At 42.8% G+C, this 18,415-nt stretch overlaps 1 protein-coding gene across 1 annotated transcript; it reads left to right on the forward strand.

Moving 5' to 3' along the window:
• Nucleotides 1–7,520: 7,520 nt before the first annotated feature.
• Nucleotides 7,521–17,929, forward strand: LOC109903002 (sodium-dependent phosphate transport protein 2B). The gene is made up of 13 exons (XM_020499672.2): nt 7,521–7,598; nt 8,482–8,531; nt 8,641–8,775; nt 10,277–10,405; nt 10,754–10,897; nt 11,268–11,379; nt 11,542–11,737; nt 13,705–13,800; nt 14,624–14,744; nt 15,409–15,576; nt 16,262–16,378; nt 16,549–16,673; nt 16,792–17,929. The coding sequence occupies exons 2-13, from the start codon at nt 8,486–8,488 to the stop codon at nt 17,341–17,343; spliced, it is 1,941 nt and encodes a 646-aa protein (XP_020355261.1). The 5' UTR covers nt 7,521–7,598; nt 8,482–8,485; the 3' UTR covers nt 17,344–17,929.
• Nucleotides 17,930–18,415: the final 486 nt, after the last annotated feature.

Consider the following 18,415-nt stretch of genomic DNA (forward strand, 5'->3'; position numbering starts at 1 on the left):
CAAAAATCAGCTACTGATGCAAGTAACCATGTCACCCAAAGGTTTCGGGGGTTGATTTATATGAATTCAACCAAAACTGAATGTTGATCAGATATACACTGAGGGTACATAACATTAGGAACACCTGGTCTTTCCATGACATAGACTGACCAGGTGAATCCAGGTGAAAGCTATGATCCTTTATTGATGTCACAAGTTAAATCCACTTCAATCCGTTTAGATGAAGGGGAGGAGAAATGTTAAAGAAGGATTTTTAAGCCTTGACATAATTAAGACATGGATTGTGTGTGTGCCATTCAGAGGGTGAATGACCAAGACAAAAGTTTTAACTGCCAGGGTGGCGCTGCAGTCTAAAGCATCGCAGTGCTTGAGGCGTCACTACTGCCCGGGTTCAATCCCAGGCTGTGTCACAGCCGGCCCAGCATTGTCCGGGTGGTTTGGCTGGCCGTGATTTCCTTGTCCCATTGTGCTGTAGCAACTGTAGCAGCTGACTTCTGTTGCCCTGTACTTCCGGCGCCGACAGAGATGGCCGCCTCGCTTCGCGTTCCTAGGAAACTATGCAGTTTTTTGTTTTTTTACGTGTTATTTCTTACATTGGTACCCCAGGTCATCTTAGGTTTCATTACATACAGTCGAGAAGAACTACTGAATATAAGAGCAGCGTCAACTCACCATCAGTACGACCAAGAATATGACTATCGCGAAGCGGATCCTGTGTTCTGCCTTTCACCCAGGACAACGGAATGGATCCCAGCCTGCGACCCAAAAAAACGATTTTGTAAAAGAGGGAAACGAAGCGGTCTTCTGGTCAGACTCCGGAGACGGGCACATCGAGCACCACTCCCTAGCATACTTCTCGCCGATGTCCAGTCTCTTGACAACAAGGTTGATGAAATCCGAGCAAGGGTAGCATTCCAGAGGGACATCAGAGACTGTAACGTTCTTTGCTTCACGGAAACATGGCTCACTCGAGAGACGCTATCGGAGTCGGTGCAGCCAGCTGGTTTCTCCACGCATCGCGCCGACAGAAACAAACATCTTTCTGGTAAGAAAGGGGGCGGGGGCGTATGCTCTATGGTTAACGAGACGTGCTGTGGTCACAACAACATACAGGAACTCAAGTCCTTCTGTTCACCTGATTTAGAATTCCTCACAATCAAATGTCGACCGCATTATCTACCAAGGGAATTCTCTTCGATTATAACCACAACCATATATATATTCCCCCCCAAGCAGACACATCGATGGTTCTGAACAAACTTTATTTGACTCTTTGCAAACTGGAATCCACATATCCTGAGGCTGCATTCATTGTAGCTGGGGATTTTAACAAGACCAATCTGAAAACAAGACTCCCTAAATTGTATCAGCATATCGATTGCGCAACCAGGGCTGGCAAAACCTTGGATCGTTGCTATTCTAACTTCCGCGACGCATATAAGGCCCTCCCCCGCTCTCCTTTCGGAAAAGCTGACCACGACTCCATTTTGTTGCACCCTGCCTACAGACAGAAGCTAAAACAAGAAGCTCCCGCGCTTAGGTCTGTTCAACGCTGGTCCGACCAATCTGATTCCAAGCTCCAAGACTGCTTCCATCACGTGGACTGGGATATGTTTCGTATTGCGTCAAACAACAACATTGACGAATACGCTGATTCGGTGAGCGAGTTCATTGGAACGTGCGTTGAAGATGTCGTTCCCATAGCAACGATTAAAACATTCTCAAACCAGAAACCGTGGATTGATGGCAGCATTCGGGTGAAACTGAAAGCGCGAACCACTGCTTTTAATCAGGGCAAGGTGACCGGAAACATGACCGACTACAAACAGTGTAGCTATTCCCTCCGCATGGCAATCAAACAAGCTAAGCGTCAGTATAGTGACAAAGTAGAATCGCAATTCAACGGCTCAGACACAAGAGGTATGTGGCAGGGTCTACAGTCAATCATGGATCACAAAAAGAAAACCAGCCCAGTCATGGACCAGGATGTAACTGAGCTAAACGACTACCGACCCGTAGCACTCACTTCCATCATCATGAAGTGCTTTGAGAGACTAGTCAAGGACCATATCACCTCCACCCTACCTGACACCCTAAACCCACTCCAATTTGCTTACCGCCCAAATAGGTCCACAGACCATGCAATCTCAACCACACTGCACACTTCCCTAACCCATCTGGACAAGAGGAATACCTATGTGAGAATGCTGTTCATCGACTACAGCTCAGCATTTAACACCATAGTACCCTCCAAACTCGTCATCAAGCTCGAGACCCTGGGTCTCGACCCCGCCCTGTGCAACTGGGTACTGAACTTCCTGACGGGCCGCCCCCCAGGTGGTGAGGGTAGGTAACAACATCTCCACCCCGCTGATCCTCAACACTGGGGCCCCACAAGGGTGTGTTCTGAGCCCTCTCCTGTACTCCCTGTTCACCCACGACTGCGTGGCCACGCACGCCTCCAACTCAATCATCAAGTTTGTGGACGACACAACAGTGGTAGGCTTGATTACCAACAATGACGAGAAGGCCTACAGGGAGGAGGTGAGGGCCCTCGGAGTGTGGTGTCAGGAAAATAACCTCACACTCAACGTCAACAAAACTAAGGAGATGATTGTGGACTTCAGGAAACAGCAGAGGGAACACACCCCTATCCACATCGATGGAACAGTAGTGGAGAGGGTAGTAAGTTTTAAGTTCCTCGGCGTACACATCACAGACAAACTGAATTGGTCCACCCACACAGACAGCATCGTGAAGAAGGCGCAGTAGCGCCTCTTCAACCTCAGGAGGCTGAAGAAATTTGGCTTGTCACCAAAAGCACTCACAAACTTCTACAGATGCACAATCGAGAGCATCCTGTCGGGCTGTATCACCACCTGGTACGGCAACTGCTCCGCCCACAACCGTAAGGCTCTCCAGAGGGTAGTGAGGTCTGCCCAACGCATCACCGGGGGCAAACTACCTGCCCTCCAGGACACCTACATCACCCGCTGCCACAGGAAGGCCATAAAGATCATCAAGGACAACAACAGCCACTGCCTGTTGACCCCGCTATCATCCAGAAGGCGAGGTCGGTACAGGTGCATCAAAGCTGGGACCGAGAGACTGAAAAACAGCTTCTATCTCAAGGCCATCAGACTGTTAAACAGCCACCACTAACATTGAGTGGCTGCTGGCAACACACTGACTCAACTCCAGCCACTTTAATAATGGGAATTGATGGGAATTGATGTAAAATATATCACTAGCCACTTTAAACAATGCTACTTAATATAATGTTTACATACCCTACATTATTCATCTCATATGTATACGTATATACTGTACTCTATATCATCTACTGCATCTTTATGTAATACATGTTTCACTAGCCACTTTAAACTATGCCACTTTGTTTAAATACTCATCTCATATGTATATACTGTACTCGATACCATCTACTGCATCTTGCCTATGCCGCTCTGTACCATCACTCATTCATATATCTTTATGTACATATTCTTTATCCCTTTACACTTGTGGGTATAAGGTAGTAGTTTTAGAATTGTTAGTTAGATTACTCGTTGGTTATTACTGCATTGTCAGAACTAGAAGCACAAGCATTTCGCTACACTCGCATTAACATCTGCTAACCATGTGTATGTGACAAATAAAAGTTGATTTGATTTGATTTGTTGCCAGCTGGCAGGGTCTTGTTTCAGAGGATGCATGGCTCTCGACCTTCGTCTCTCCCGAGTCCACAGCGGAGTTATAGTGATGGGACAAGACTGTAACTACCAATTGGATATCATAGGCTGGGTTTTTTACACTCAACAGTTTCCCATGTGTATCAAGAATGGTCCACCAACAGCCAACTTGACAGAAGCATTGGAGTCAACATGGGCCAGCATCCCTGTGGAATGCTTTCAACATTTTGTAGAGTCCATGTTTGTTTGGTTGGTTCCTTGGTTTGATTTTGCTGGACAACATGTGGGAAAACTTAAAGTACTTTCAAATGTATGACACAGCAGATTGATAAGAGTGTGTGTGTGTGTGTGTGTGTGTGTGTGTGTGTGTGTGTGTGTGTGTGTGTGTGTGTGTGTGTGTGTGTGTGTGTGTGTGTGTGTGTGTGCGTGCGTGCGTGCGTGCGTGCGTGCGTGCGTGCGTGTGTGTGTGTGTGTGAACATGGGTGCGCATATGTGCGCATAAGAGAGAGAGAAGGAGACGGAGATGGGTACTAAATGTAATTACATTTGCCAACTTGGATTCATAGTCTTTCTTTGCCATACTGTATTACATTTTAACGTGAAGTTACTTACTGTAGGGCTATCATGTTTTAGACTTTTCTTTCCTCACAGTTGCTTAGACTGTTATAATAATGTGATAATCACAGTTGAGCTCTTCAACCCTGTATGATTCAGTATGAAACTGATATTTTAAATTCCCACATACTGCCAGAGTCATAATAAGAGTGTCAACATGATAATATTGTCTATCTTATAGTCCTGATCAAGCCAAGCTATATCAAACATTAATCAGATAATAGTCTTATCTCTGATATACTGAAGTGTATTGCCTATTGTCCTTTGGTTGTTTACATAATAAAGTAGGCCTATATACAGTGGGGCAAAAAGGTATTTAGTCATCCACCAATTGTGCAAGTTCTCCCACTTAAAAAGATGAGCGAGGCCTGTAATTTTCATCATAGGTACACTTCAACTATGACAGACAAAATTAGAAAAGAAATCCAGAAAATCACATTGTAGGATTTTTAATGAATTTATTTCAAATCAAATCAAATCAAATTTTATTTGTCACATACACATGGTTAGCAGATGTTAATGCGAGTGTAGCGAAATGCTTGTGCTTCTAGTTCCGACAATGCAGTAATAACGAACAAGTAATCTAACTAACAATTCCAAAAAACTACTGTCTTATACACAGTGTAATGGGATAAAGAATATGTACATAAGGATATATGAATAAGTGATGGTACAGAGCAGCATAGGCAAGATACAGTAGATGATATCGAGTACAGTATAACATTTGCATATTATGGTGGAAAATAAGTATTTGGTCAATAACAAAAGTTTATCTCAATACTTTGTTATAAACCCTTTGTTGGCAATGACAGAGGTCAAACATTTTCTGTAAGTCTTCACAAGGTTTTCACACACTGTTGCTGGTATTTTGGCCCATTCCTCCATGCAGATCTCCTCTAGAGCAGTGATGTTTTGGGTCTGTTGCTGGGCAACACAGACTTTCAACTCCCTCCAAAGATTTTCTATGGGGTTGAGATCTGGAGACTGGCTAGGCCACTCCAGGACCTTGAAATGCTTCTTACGAAGCCACTCCTTCGTTGCCCGGGCGTTGTGTTTGGGATCATTGTCATGCTGAAAGTCCCAGCCACGTTTCATCTTCATGCCCTTGCTGATGGAAGGAGGTTTTCACTCAAAATCTCCCAATACATGACCCCATTCATTCTTTCCTTTACACGGATCAGTCGTCCTGGTCCCTTTGCAGAAAGACAGCCCCAAAGCATGATGTTTCCACCCCCATGCTTCACAGTAGGTATGGTGTTCTTTGGATGCAACTCAGCATTCCTGTCCTCCAAACACGACGAGTTGAGTTTTTACCAAAAAGTTATATTTTGGTTTCATCTGACCATATGACATTCTCCCAATCTTCTTCTGGATCATCCACATGCTCTCTAGCAAACTTCAGACGGGCCTGGATATGTACTGGCTTAAGCAGGGGGACACGTCTGGCACTGCAGGATTTGAGTCCCTGGTGGCGTAGTGTGGTACTGATGGTAGGCTTTGTTACTTTGGTCCCAGCTCTCTGCAGGTCATTCACTAGGTCCCCCCGTGTGGTTCTGGGATTTTTGCTCACCATTCTTGTGATCATTTTGACCCCACAGGGTGAGATCTTGCGTGGAGCCCCAGATCGAGGGAGATTATCAGTGGTCTTGTATGTCTTCCATTTCCTAATAATTGCTCCCACAGTTGATTTCTTCAAACCAAGCTGCTTACCTATTGCATATTCAGTCTTCCCAGCCTGGTGCAGGTCTACAATTTTGTTTCTGGTGTCCTTTGACAGCTCTTTGGTCTTGGCCATAGTGGAGTTTGGAGTGTGACTGTTTGAGGTTGTGGACAGGTGTCTTTTATACTGATAACAAGTTCAAACAGGTGCCATTAATATAGGTAACGAGTGGAGGACAGAGAAGCCTCTTAAAGAAGAAGTTACAGGTCTGTGAGAGCCAGAAATCCTGCTTGTTTGTAGGTGACCAAATACTTATTTTCCACCATAAATTTTCTGGATTTTTTTTCTCTCATTATGTCTGTCATAGTTGAAGTGTACCTATGATGAAAATTAAAGGCCTCTCTCATCTTTTTAAGTGGGAGAACTTGCACAATTGGTGGCTGACTAAATACTTTTTTGCCCCACTGTAGATTTTAAACATTTTTTACCCACAACATACTTTACTGTTGTTTTTGTTCTCTACAATATTTGCCAAAGAATTTGGCTTAACCTACAAATGCCACCACAAGCCACCACCAGAGAGCATGTTTCTCCACTCAGAAGAGAAATGCATTACACACAAATGCAAACTGAGCCGGCCAGGACAACCTAAAACATGCCACTTTGATACAGCTCAAATCGAAAGCAACTTTTTTGTAGCAGTTTCTAGGGTCATTTACGCAGCAGGTTAAGATAATTAACGTAGCAGGTTAAGATAATTAACGTAGCAGGTTAAGATAATTAACGCAGCAGGTTAAGATAATTAACGTAGCAGGTTCTAGAGTCATTTACGCAGCAGGTTAAGATAATTAACACAGCAGGTTAAGATAATTAACGTAGCAGGTTAAGATAATTAACGCAGCAGGTTAAGATAATTAACGTAGCAGGTTAAGATAATTAACATAGCAGGTTCTAGGGTCATTTAAGCAGCAGGTTAAGATAATTAACGTAGCAGGTTAAGATAATTAACGTAGCAGGTTAAGATAATTAACGTAGCAGTTCAGGATAATTAGGTTAAGGTCAGGAAAAGGGCTAGGGTTAGCAATAATCTAGATGGTCTAAACCTGTTGAAAGTCTTAATTAAATTTGGAAGACAAAACTTCTATAAATCTGTTATTTGAATACCCTATTCTCAATCAAAGTGTGATAAATATTCACAGACTGGCCTTTTAGATATTTGAAAATGTGGCAATACAGTAAATCCATGTTGAAATCATCAAGGTTATTTGGTTACGCCTAGTTCATTTGCTACTTTTCTTTTCGCCATAATCTGAGATTGACTGCTGCTATCATCACGCAAAAAAATACCAAAATAAAAAAGTTTATGACAGGCATTAGCCTACTTTCTTCCTAGTGCCAACAAAGTTGTAAAAACCCATGCCAGAGTAGTAATATTCCATCATACACTAATCAGTTGATGTTGCCTGGTCTACATTCACTGCAGATGCTCTGGTAAGATCACTCACTCACTGTCAGAGCGCCCCTTTTGCCACGGACTTTGAACAGTCAGGGTCCAGCGTGTTTTGTGCTTTATAAGCAGCTTGCGGTATCCAGGTAGCTCAGGTGAAGGACTCCTGCAAAAGCCTCCACTGCAGGTGTGTATTACCACTCTTCATACTGCAATATACCATACATTACAAACAAGACTCATTCAGGTAATATCACAACAAAATAAAACTACAACAAACAAGGACATGTTAGGAATTGTTACCTATAGCTGTATTTGTTTATAACCTCTAAATGATGATGATGATTATTATTATTGTTGGCATGCAGCTACACACAATGTGGAGCCAATGACTGGTCAAGCTTGTTTTCAGGAGTGCTACCTTCTGCTGTTTAACCTTGCTTTCTTTTTTTGTCAAATGTTGCAAAGATAACAATGATATAACTATTATTGTTATTATTAGAATAATAGGTATTCATTGTATTAGTTATAGCCTAGTAATAGGCATAGTATGCCTCTGTTGTACACTATTTTTGTTTGAGATAACTCATTTTGAACCTTGGAAAATCTGAGTTTAGAGAGCTTTTCTGATTCAAGTTTTTGTATGGTTTCTTGAGGATTGTAGGCCCCTAGCATACAGTCATATTTGTATTTCTCTGTGGACTTTATCAATGTGGATGTGAAAAAGCAACATCACCATGAGTTATTCCCATGGAATACATTTCCATAATTTAAAGGAGAAATTCTCATATTTGGTAACATCTTGTGACAGGCACAAGATTGCTTGGCTATGCGCTGGAGGATACAAAAATATAAAATATTTAGGAACTATCAAATAGAGGTGTCTCAATATAAAAGGACTGTGTATTTGTTTCCTCTGAGAGAGAAAAATATTTAAAAAGTGAACCGTTACTGGCTTTTCACATTTAAATGTTTTTCTTTCCAAACTGTTTAGCCTTACTCCAATATACCTTGAGGTTTGCTACATGATCTTCATGGTTTACCGCAAAGTAAGTTATTTTTTCCTATAGGGCAATGCCTCTTCATCCAGAATTTAGAGATACTCCGTCTCCCACTCTTGGTATGTACAGTAGGCTACGCTTTACTATCTATGAAGTCCATACATCACCACCAGGCAGCATCACCACACACAGAGGCAACCTCCACTCACTATTATCCTAATCTCACAGATGATGCTTGTAAGGCACCTAAAGACTCAGTCGTCCTGTCGGCATATTCTACCATGGACCTGGTGGACAAGGACCCGGATGAGGATGACCCCTGGAACCTCCCTGAACTGCAGGACACTGGACTCAAGTGGTCAGGTGAGATAGAGTGTGGTTGCATCTGAAATTGTACCTCATTCCCAACAAAGCGTTTTTCCTATTTTGTTGCATTACAACCTGTAATTTACATCGATTTTTATACACAAAATAGTCCCAATTGGTGAAGAGAAATTAAAAAGAATTACTTGTTTTAAAAAAATACAAAACGGAAAAGTGGTATATGCATATGTATTCACCCCCTTTGTCATGAAGCCCCTAAATAAGATCTGGTGCAACCAATTACCTTCAGAAGTCACATAATTAGTTAAAGTCCACCTGTGTGCAATCTAAGTGTCACATGATCTGTCACATGATCTAAGTATATATACACCTGTTCTGAAAGGCTCCAGAGTCTGCCACATCACTAATCAAGCGGCACCAACCAGATCAGGGACAAAGTTGTGGAGAAGTACTGATCAGGGTTTTATTATAAAAAAATATCAGAAACTTTGAACTTCCCAAGGAGCACCATTAAATCCATTCTAAAAAATGGAAAGAATATGTTACCACAACAAACCTGCCAAGAGAGGGTCGCCCACCAAATCTTCTGGAACAGGCAAGGAGGGCATTAATCAGAGGCAACAAAGAGACCAAAGATAACCCTGAAGGAGCTGCAAAGTTCCACAGCTGAGATTGGAGAATCTGTCCATAGGACCACTTTAAGCTGTACACTCCACAGAGCTGGGCTTTACCGAAGAGTAGCCAGAAAAAAAGCCATTGCTTAAAGAAAAAAATAAGCGAACACGTTTGGTGTTCGCCAAAAGGCATGTGGGAGACTCCCCAAACATATGGAAGGAGGTACTCTCATCAGATGGCCATCATGGAAAACGCTATGTCTGGCACAAACCCAACACCTCTCATCACCCTGAGAACAGCATCCCCACAGTGAAGCATGGTGGTGGCAGCATCATGCTGCGGGGATGTTTTTCATCGGCAGGAACTGGGAAACTGGTCAGAATTGAAAGAATTATGGATGGCGCTAAATACAGGGAAATTCTTGAGGGGAACCTGTTTCAGTCTTCTAGAGATTTGAGACCGGGACGAAGGTTCACCTTCCAGCAGGAGGGTGAACCACCATCCCAATGACACTAAGCATACTGCTAAAGCAACACTTGAGTGGCTTAAGGGGAAACATTTAAGTTTCTTGGAATGGCCTAGTCAAAGCCCAGACCTCAATCCAATTGAGAACCTGTGGCATGAAACCTACAGCTACAATTGCTGCAAAAGGTGGCTCTACAAAGTATTGACTTGGGGGGGGGGGGGTAGTTATGCACACTCTAGTTTTCTATTTTTTAAATCTTATTTCTTGTTTGTTTCACAATAAAAAATACTTTGCATCTACACATGCTGTGTATATCAAATGATACAACCCCCCCAAAAAATGCCTTAGGTTGTAAGGCAACAAAATAGGAAAAATGCCAATCACGGGAATGAAAATCAATGTTGAAGTGAGAACCTGTGTGACTACACCAACAAAAATGCAGTCACTTTTTGGAAACAGAGTTGGATGCCAAAGGGAAGGTTATGCGGGTTCTGACTTCCATCGTCAAGTTTATTCTGCTGGTTGGATTTCTCTACATGTTCGTCTGCTCTCTGGACGTCCTGAGCTCTGCTTTCCAGCTAGTTGGAGGTAACATTAAACCCACTCTCTCTCTCTCTGTCAGTGTAGACAAAATGAATTCAACCCAACCCAATCATATAATATACAGTCATAATCAAATTAAAATAATTAAAAGTGAATCTTTGTTGTCAACCAGGTCCTGATATGGGACCTATTGTCCATACTTATGTTTTAGCTCTGCTCATTTAATGATACTCTCAGACTTTCATGTTGATGACATTACACAATATTATTCACAATTACAACTGTCCTCTTATTCTGTTTCTAAATATCATAAAATTGTCTGTTTATGGATATCAAACCATTTATGGGATGTTTTCATGATGAATTTGGCTGTGTGTCACTGTGTATCCATAGGTAAGGCAGCCGGGGACATCTTCCAAGATAATGCGGTGCTGTCCAACCCTGTGGCTGGCCTGGTGATTGGAGTGCTGGTCACAGTGTTAGTCCAGAGTTCTAGCACGTCCTCCTCTATTGTGGTCAGCATGGTGTCTTCTGGATGTGAGTATATACACACATACAAGTACACATGGGACACATACACACATGCACACATAGACATTCACGCATGTACAGGATGCACATACACACACAAACAGATAGCCTAGCGGTTTAGAGTGTTAGGCCAGTAAACCAAAGGTTGCTAGTTTGAATCCCCAAGCCAACTAGGTGAAACATCTGTATGTGTCCTTGTGCAAGGCACTAAACACAAATTGCTCCTATAAGTTGCTCTGGATAAAAGCGTCTGCTAAAATGTAAACAAACACATTTGCACTCACTCATACATACGCATCTGTATACATAACTACATGATCAAAGCCAAGTGATTATTGTCTCATATAAACCTAAAGTGATTGTATCTTCATTGAAGTGCTGGAGGTCCAGTCTGCCGTGCCTGTCATTATGGGAGCCAACATTGGAACCTCAGTCACCAACACTATCGTGGCAATGATGCAGGCAGGAGACAGAAATGAGTTCCGCAGGTACATCTGACTGGATCACTTTCTAAGCAGCCTAAATTGATAGAAGTTTACTTCACCATTTTGGACTATAAAAAATCATTCTAATTTGTTGCTTGGTAACAAGCAGAATTGTATCATGCTGGATAAATAGTGAGATGTCGATCCTGGTGTTATTTCTTCCAGGGCGTTTGCTGGTGCCACGGTGCATGACTTCTTTAACTGGCTGTCTGTGCTGATCCTGCTGCCGCTGGAGGCAGCAACTGGTGTCCTGTATAAACTCACCAAGATTGTCATCGACTCCTTTAACATCCAGGGGGGTGACAATGCCCCTGACCTGCTAAACGTCATCACTGACCCCCTCACCAGTGCCATCATAGAGGTAGGAGCAGCATTTCACAATCATGAAGCATCTTGTTAATCACAATATAAAATGCTATTCTGGATGATGTCATCTGGTGTACATCATGGGATTTTAACTAACTATGAGCAAGCTAAGGATAGTACTTTTGCTCCTGCCCAGACATTGCAGACATCAACCAATGGTTGCCTGCTATGTCATCGACTGTGTCATCGACTGACAGTTTGCTACAACATAGGTGGTCCTGTGTGGCTCATTCGGTAGAGCATGGCGCTTACAACAGCAAATATTGTCGGTTTGATTCCCGCTGGGGCCACCCATATCTAAAATCTATGCATGCATGATTGTAAGTTGCTATGGATAAAAGTGTCTGCTAAATGGCATTTATTATTATCACATGAGTGTCCCTAATGCACCTGACAAAATGAAAACAGGTTTTTAGAAGTTTTCGCAAATGTATAAACAATTTAAAACAGAAATCTAGTTTTTTTTTATTTACATAAGTATTCAGACCCTTTGCTATGAGACTCCAAATTGAGCTCAGGTGCATCCTGTTTCCATTGATCATCCTTGAGATGTTTCTACAACTTCATTGGAGTCCACCTGTGGTAAATTCAATTGATTGTACATGATTTGGAAAGGCACACACCTGTCTATATAAGGTCCCACAGTTGACAGTGCATGTCAGAGCAAAAACCAAGCAATGAGGTCGAAGGAATTGTCCGTAAAGCTCCGAGACAGGAAAGTGTCGCGGCACAAAACATTTCTGCAGTATTGAAGGTCCCCAAGAACACAGTGGCCTCCATCATTCTTAAATGGAAGAAGTTTGGAACCACCAAGACTCTTCCTAGACCTGGCCGCCTGGCCAAACTGAGAAATCGGGGGAGAAGGGCCTTGGTCAGGGAGTTGACTATGAACCCGATGGTCACTCAGAGTTCCTCTGTGGAGATGGGAGAAACTTCCAGAAGGACAACCATCTCTGCAGCTTTCCACCAATCAGGCCTTTATAGTAGAGTGGCCAGGCAGAAGCCACTCCTCAGTAAAAGGCACATGACAGTCCACTTGGAGTTTGCCAAAAGGCACCTAAAGACTGTCAGACCATGAGAATCAAGATTTTCTGGTCTGATGAAACCAATATTGAACTCTTTGGCCTGAATGCCAACCGTCACTTCTAGAGGAAACCTGGCACCATCCCTACGGTGGTGGCAGCATAATGCTGTGGGGATGTTTTTCAGAGGCAGGGACTGGGAGACTAGTCAGGATTGAGGGAAATTTGAACGGAGCAAAGTACAGAGAGATCCTTGATGAAAACCTGCTCCAAAGAGCTGAGGACCTCAGACTGGGGCGAAGGTTCACCATCCAACAGGTCAACGAGCCTAAGCACACAGCCAAGACATCGCAGGAGTGGCTTCGGGACAAGTCTCTGAATATCCTTGAGTGGCCCAGTCAGAGCCTGGGCGAACATCTCTGGAGAGACCTGAAAATAGCTGTGCAGTAACGCTCCCCACCCAACCTGACAGAGCTTGAGAGGATCTGCAGAGAATAATGGGAGAAACTCCCCAAATATAGTTGTGCCAAGCTTGTAGCGTCATACCCAAGAAGACTCAAGGCTGTAATCACTACCAAAGGTGCTTCAATAAAGTACTGAGTAAAGGGTCTGAATACTTCTGTAGGTAGATGTTATATTTCATTTTTTTTATTTTTTATAAATCAGCAAAAATCCTGTTTTTGCTTCATTATTAAGGGGTATTGTGTGTAGATTGATGAGGAAATATTTGTTTTAATCCATTTTAGAATAAGACTGTAACGTAACAAAATGTGTAAAAAGTCAAGGGGTCTGAATACTTTCCAAAGGCTAGCAAGACACCTATACAACCCTGAAACATATTTGAAACATCAGCTTAATGTTACATTTGAGTTGATAGAGAACTTTAGTAGGCCATAATAAAATGATATACAACTGAACAGAAGCCTTTCTTTTCCTCTAGCTGGATAAAACGGTCATCAGTGACATTGCCACGGGTGACCCAGCGGCCAGAAACAAGAGTCTGATCAAAATCTGGTGCAAAACAGAGAAAATCACGGTAAATCACGGAATTATTCATCAGATAGTCAAACAATGGGTTATTATTGACCAAGTTTGTGATGATTGATGATGAAGACTTTTCCAACAGTAAGAAAACAAGATAAATATGTAGTATAGCTGGGAGTGTTATCTCTTAAGCCCTCTGTCGTAGAGTTAATGTTTGACAGCTTTTAGCTTGGCCAGAGTGATTCTACTTATAAGGACCAGTGCTTTATTGCCACTATATCATGATGAAGGTGGTATTTTTCAAGGCCCAGTGCAGTCAAACACGTGATTTCCTGTGTTTTTATATATATTTTCCACTATGAGTTTGGAATAATACTGTGAAATTGTGAAAATTATTATAATGCCCTATTAGTGTGTGCGCTGTTAGAAAAGACCGCCTGAAATGTCAGCCTATTTTGGTGTCAGCCTGTTTGGGCATGCCTTGTGACATCACCAGGTGGTAAATCAGTTAATAGACAAATAAGAGAGATCCAAACCTCTCTGCGAAAAACAGTACATTTTCAGTTTTCCCCTCCCAACTCAGACCACTCCCAGACAGTCCTATCAAAATTCCAGCTTGAATTAGCTCTTTGCTAAGAAGCTATTTTTGTTTCTTTTTGACCATTTGATTGGTAAACAATTACAGTAAAGTACTTAACTGTTACCCAGAAAGGATTTGATATTGAGGTAAAAATGGCTGTGTTGGACCTTTAATAAAAATACCTTTCTTTACTAGTCAAAGTGGATGTTATTGTTTCCATAGGTTTTGATTACAATGATTATGCACTGTGCATTTTATCTGTATTGGCGAAAAAACGTGTATTATTATTTTTTAGACTCTTTTAAATATAACAGTTCCCTCAGCTGCCAACTGCACGACCGGCGTCCCCTGTTGGGAGGAAGGCAACAAGACATGGACGCAGATAAATGCTACTGAGACGATCAATCTAGAGAGATGTAAGTACAGTACAATCACTGTGCCATGATCCCATAAAAGGCCTATACAGAGCAATTTGGATTACCTGATACGCTCAGCCAAACATCTGTGAAACCAGAGAACAACCCCCCCACCACCACCACCACCTGTTACAAGGACAATGACTTCCATTCAGTTGATTTAGTGACTCATCACATACCCTCCCCTCACCTCTTCTACCTGCTCAAATACCCTCCCATCACCCCCTCTGCCCGCTTAAAAGTCCCATTCATTCTGGCCAGCTGAAGCACCTGAGTGGCCCAAGGCCGATCGACGGGCCAGCACTCCACACAGCCAAACAAAATTAATACCTGTATGCTTGGAAAATCAGCCAATCAAAATAAGGGAAAGGGTCATCACTCATTTTGGCTTGGATCAGATCCAGTTGTAAAGTAACCCATTACTTTGGGTCACCAGACATGTCAGGGCTAAGTGTAGAAGCTATGGGGGAAAAAACATGTTGACTGTTGAAGTAACATTCTTCCTTCCTATCCTTTCCATCAGATCGGTGGAAGTCCTGTCAGGACAGAAACATGACCTTATCACTAATCTCAACAAACTAATGACCTTCTCTCTAATCTTTCAGTTTTATCCCACCCTTGTCTCAGGTATATATTTAATAACATTTGGCATCTTCCCATGCAGGTAACCATATCTTTGCCTATGCTAACCTGCCTGACCTGGCTGTGGGCCTCATCCTGCTGGCCCTGTCCCTGCTCATCCTCTGTACCTGCCTCATCCTCATCGTCAAGCTGCTCAACTCCATGCTCAAGGGACAGGTGGCCGTGGTCATCAAAAAGGTGCTCAACACAGGTGAGAAGAAATTGGCTATCTTCCCAGTCTACTCAGAACGCTGGTAGAACATACACCCTGTTTGATAACACAGGATTAGCCACTCTGCAGATTGAAGGTCACATCAGGTGCTCTGGTCCTGTTACATGACTATCCTGTGATTCTTATGGTCACTTAGATGTTCATGTTGAAAGTAATCCTAAAATTAACTTTGATGTTTATGTTGAAAGTTATCCTAAAATTCACTTTGATGTTTATGTTGAAAGTTATCCTAAAATTCACTTTGATGTTTATGTTGAAAGTTATCCTAAAATTCACTTTGATGTTTATGTTGAAAGTTATCCTAAAATTCACTTTGATGTTTATGTTGAAAGTAATCCTAAAATTCACTTTGATGTTGAAGGGGTCATAATACAGTCAAAGTGATCTTAAGGTTATGGTCTCCAAGCTTTTTAACTTTGATTTAACTAGGCAAGTCAGTTAAGAACAAATTCTTATTTACAAGGACGGCCTACCCCGGCAAAACCCTAACCCGGATGACGCTGTGCCAATTGTGCGCCGCCCTATGGGACGCCCAATCACGACCGGTTGTGATACAGCCTGGAATCGAACCAGGGTCTATAGTGAGATGCACTGAGATGCATTGCTTTAGACCGCTGCGCCACTCGGGAGCCCATGCCTAACCTGCTCTGTCTTGTCTGTTCAGACTTCCCCTTCCCCTTCGGCTGGGTCACTGGTTACATTGCCATCCTGGTCGGAGCAGGAATGACCTTCATCGTTCAGAGCAGCTCTGTCTTCACCTCTGCAATCACGCCCCTTGTTGGTGAGTAGTTAGGCATATTTGTTTAGCGTCTATCTATCCATTTACCTTTAGCTGGCTCCTATGGCATCCAAACCTACTGTACACTCAAGTATTCTTTCAGTATCATGTAACCCTGCTTGTATTATTTTCCTCTGGCCCATGTCTTATTCCTTCTCTCTATCGTCCAACAGGTATTGGTGTTATTAGCCTTGAGAGAGCCTATCCCCTGACATTGGGCTCTAATATCGGCACAACTACCACTGCTATTCTTGCTGCTATGGCTGCTCCCGGGGAAACCCTGGCCAACTCACTGCAGGTTTGTTGTAGTAATCATTTATTTTTATGGCGGTGTCATATTGCTCTCTGTCCACTCTGTCTCTCTATACATCAGTGTTATTGAAGTCTCACTCACCCTGTTTGCATCTCCTCTGCAGATTGCACTATGCCATTTCTTCTTCAACATAGCGGGGATCCTGCTGTGGTATCCTATCCCCTTCACTCGGATCCCCATCCGCTTGGCCAGAGCCCTGGGGAACCGCACAGCCAACTACCGCTGGTTCGCAGCGATCTACCTCCTGCTCTGCTTCTTCCTCATGCCCCTAACCATCCTGGGGCTCTCCCTGGCCGGCTGGCAGGCCCTGGTGGGGGTGGCCGTGCCCATCGTTGTCCTGGCCATCTTCATCATCATCGTCAACCTGATGCAGACGCGTTGTCCTCGGTACCTGCCCAGCAGGCTCCGGAACTGGGACTTCTTGCCCCGCCCACTGCACTCCATGGCCCCCTGGGATGGAGTGGTTATGTCTGGCATGGCCTTCTGCGGCACCCGCTGCTGCTGCTGCTGTAAGTGCTGCCAGAAGACTGAGGATGAAGAGAAGGGTGGTAAGGAGAGGAAGAAGAGTCAAGAGATGTATGATAACCCAGCCCTAACCAGAGACGATGAGCCACTAGAAGCTCCCAAGGAAACTGTGAAAGCTACACAGCTCTGACACAGTTATGAATTCACTGTAACATATCTGTAAGACATATATAACCTATTTGTAACATATATGTAATCCTCCACATTTGCTCAGGCTTTATGGAGTTAACCAGTCTCTGTTTCGGTGATACTGTATCATGAAGTGGTGAAGGCCCGAACACAGCAGCTGTACTTCTTGTAGGAGAACATCACCATATATAGCTAAAACCACTCCATGGAATCATACAAACTCATTATGCACATCCGTCATATATTTTTGATCATGTTTATTGAATGTATCATTTCAACTTTCATGATAAAATAGAATGGGATAAACATGCACTTTAAAAAAAAGTTTTATTAATGCATCACTGACTATTTAAAATGTTTTACCTTTTGATGTTTGTAAATAATACAAATTTTAGTTGTAAACAGAATGTTGTGATATATTTCCAAATAGTGTAATGTTCCTATTTGATCATTTACTGTATTGCATTGTGTATTGTATCATGACTGACTGTAATTTTACATTCTGTCGGACTGAATACATGTTGGTATTTGTTTTATATGGGTTTCACAGTATTGTCTCTCATCAATAAATATTAGAAACCAAAGCATCAGTTTGTGTCATGCTTATAGGTAAACAACTGAAAGGTTATTTGCATGGCTGAGCTGGTATTATGTTATATTTTATGTTGTAGATTTCAAAATGCCTGGTCATGTGGTTGATAATGCAAAACTGGAAGCTAATGGGTACAGTAGACTGGTTACCCCGGGTGAGTTGTGCTCCAATGCTGTAGCTGGTTTTTGGGAGGTTGAATCAGTGTGTACTACTGATAGTAGTAAGTGAAATGTATCAGATGTGCCTTTGGACAGTAGCTATCTGGGCAGAACCTTTCCCTGGTCAGGAGTGAAGGCCAACATCCTGCTGGCCCATAGAGACCAGCAGGTACACTGTGTGCATGCTGCATCACCTCCTGCCACGCATTTGCCTGTCCTGCCCTATAGTTCACCTGGGAGACCACCCCTGTTCAAGCCAAGGTGCACTTCATGAGTAGAACTCTGAATACAGTGATAGTACTTTATAGTTAACTACAGTGTCT

This window comes from Oncorhynchus kisutch, linkage group LG13, assembly GCF_002021735.2.
Source record: "Oncorhynchus kisutch isolate 150728-3 linkage group LG13, Okis_V2, whole genome shotgun sequence".
NCBI lineage: Eukaryota > Metazoa > Chordata > Actinopteri > Salmoniformes > Salmonidae > Oncorhynchus > Oncorhynchus kisutch.

Coding starts and splice junctions, on each gene's coding strand:
- LOC109903002 (XM_020499672.2), top strand. CDS start 8,486: ATGCCTCTTCATCCAGAATTTAGAGATACTCCGTCTCCCACTCTTG. Junction 14,745..15,408: donor GACGATCAATCTAGAGAGAT/GTAAGTACAGTA, acceptor CTTCCCATGCAG/GTAACCATATCTTTGCCTAT. Junction 15,577..16,261: donor CAAAAAGGTGCTCAACACAG/GTGAGAAGAAAT, acceptor TTGTCTGTTCAG/ACTTCCCCTTCCCCTTCGGC.